At 34.5% G+C, this 2,250-nt stretch overlaps 1 protein-coding gene across 1 annotated transcript; it reads right to left on the bottom strand.

Annotated features, from left to right (window-relative positions):
• Positions 1-1,364: 1,364 nt before the first annotated feature.
• On the bottom strand, positions 1,365-1,954 carry LOC149228949 (medium-chain-alcohol O-fatty-acyltransferase-like). Its single transcript, XM_089380914.1, has 3 exons — positions 1,748-1,954; positions 1,526-1,663; positions 1,365-1,433 (listed from the first exon to the last, which is right to left on the bottom strand). The coding sequence occupies exons 1-3, from the start codon at positions 1,952-1,954 to the stop codon at positions 1,365-1,367; spliced, it is 414 nt and encodes a 137-aa protein (XP_089237040.1).
• Between the last annotated feature and the right edge of the window lie 296 nt (positions 1,955-2,250).

Here is a 2,250-nt window from a genome sequence, read left to right as displayed (position 1 = left end):
GTGGTCATTTGGCGAGGCCAAAATAAACTAACCAAGGAAATACAAAAGCTGGAGACTTGGCTAGTGCACTTTCAAGGGCGCGTTCAGTGTGACTTTCATCCTCCACCTCCTCCAAGAATAGCCTTGGACAACCCTGCCTTCATCACGTCGGACGACTAGTATGTTGTCTGGTATTTTTTTATGTTTAATTTGTATTTTGGTGCCTCTGACCCTACAGTTTATGGACAATGTCCCTAGTTTCCCTTTTGTATTTTTGTCATTTCATGAAAATTTTGGTCAACAAACCCAGTCGGGGTGGGATGACATGTTGTCTGAACCACCGAATGTACTCGTTTTTTCCTATATGAATAGAACATTGACTCACAAAAAAAATATCAATTTAAAGAGCAAGACTGAACCGTCCATGGGGTCTTGGATAGATGGTGATCGAGTGCTTTGTTAAGGCACTCCTTGATGTGAAATCACTGCTTCAATTCCCTGCCTCGATCGGGGTAATATATTGGACATAATGAAGATGTAGTCATGCCAAACTTACAAAAAAAAAGGAGCAAAACTAAGCCAAACATAAAAGAAGTGTATGAGACCCCTTATTTGTGGGACAACACATGTTCTTAAGCATTCTTCATCATAATTTTTATTTTTTTAGATATTATTAATAATATATTTCTTTTATATAAATATTCATAAAATAAAATTTAAAACATAAAATAATAAAAGAAGATGAATTAAATTTAAAATTTTCATTTATAGTAGATTAGATAAATAAATTTCTAAATTATATTTAACTAAATAATTTATTTATAATAAAATATCGAATCGGATTATTAATATGTTATTGGGTTAAACAAATAATTGACTTCTAACAACACTTACCCAAGTTATTAATGTGTTTAAGGATTAGGTATTATTTTGAATCGAATTATTAATATGTTAAAGGGTTAACCAAGTAATTGACTTATAACAACACATAGCTGAGTTATTAATATATTTAAGGATAAGGTATTATTTTGTTGACCAATTATTTTGTCAAAAAAATTGAACTTGTTGAACTTGTGAGACTAAGTCTAACAATAAAACTAAAATTAAGAATAACATTCACTTGTAACTATAAGTTATAAATGAAAATAACTTCATTTCAATCGCAACAGAATTTGTTAAACTCTATCTACAAATAAAGCTAAAACAGAAACCAAGAGGTGATTCCCTAGACTTCAAAAATAATTTCCACAAAGTCAGTCCACACCTAAGATTAGATCAAATGAGGTACTTATTATTGAGAACAAAGTGTGTTTTCAAACCCTGGCAGCTTCTTTCATCTCTTGGAAACAATGAAAAAATCACCTGGAGAGAACGGTTGCATCTCATTATCCTTTTGCAACAAGGACATGTACCCTCAAACTACCCATGTAGTTTGTACTCATCACGAGAAGCGTCTGCCATGTTCCAATCAAATTAATCAATGAAAATCACAATTGTATGACGCATTGATTCACATGTAAAATAAAAAGAGAAGGTAGTATCGAACCTGTGGCACACCTGATACCGAGAAATATAGAGTTTCAACCTTATTTCCAGCCAAAGATATATGTTCTCCCGGCCCGACCATATTTGTGACTACAAGCATTGTGTTTGCCAGGGTTTTGTACATGCATTTAGTTGTCGCCTATCACAACACATTACATATCATAATTAACATTTCCTCTAATCTCTAGGAAAGATGATAATAATAATTGATGTAGTCATGTACCTGTGGTCCTTTCAATTTTGCTACATATCCTAGTACTTTGCCCACCATGAAGATTGCAAACGACATTTTCTTTCTATCCAGATTTTCTTTGACCTTCCCAAGAATGTCCAAAGTATTATACAACTTCTCCATGGGTATCCCAACATGTAAATACCCAAAACAGTTTCCCCAAGCCGCTTCACTGTTGGGTTTAGCCAGCTGCTTCATGTCATGCATAATGTGTCACCAACAAAAATATAACATAAAATTTGAACTGCAACAACAAAAGTAAAGTTGAAAAAATTATAACTTGGAGTCAGACCTGGCTCTAGTGTGTTGGAATTATGACACAGGTTTGCCGCTATGACACATGTGTTGTCCTTGATGGCAACTCACTCAGATGACAGATGACAGTTCAGGCTCTTAGAATGAAGGAAAAAGAGATATGCGCAGGTTCCTCTTAACCAAGTCGCGTATGCACGCGGGTTCGACGATCAAAAGGCGCGTATACATATGCATGCACT

Source organism: Pinus tabuliformis, chromosome J (assembly GCF_031772625.1).
Source record: "Pinus tabuliformis cultivar Carrire ecotype Pingquan chromosome J, CPIR1, whole genome shotgun sequence".
Taxonomy (NCBI): Eukaryota; Viridiplantae; Streptophyta; class Pinopsida; order Pinales; family Pinaceae; genus Pinus; species Pinus tabuliformis.
Note: the sequence above shows the minus strand (reverse complement) of the source record. Positions and strands in the feature narration are given on the sequence as shown.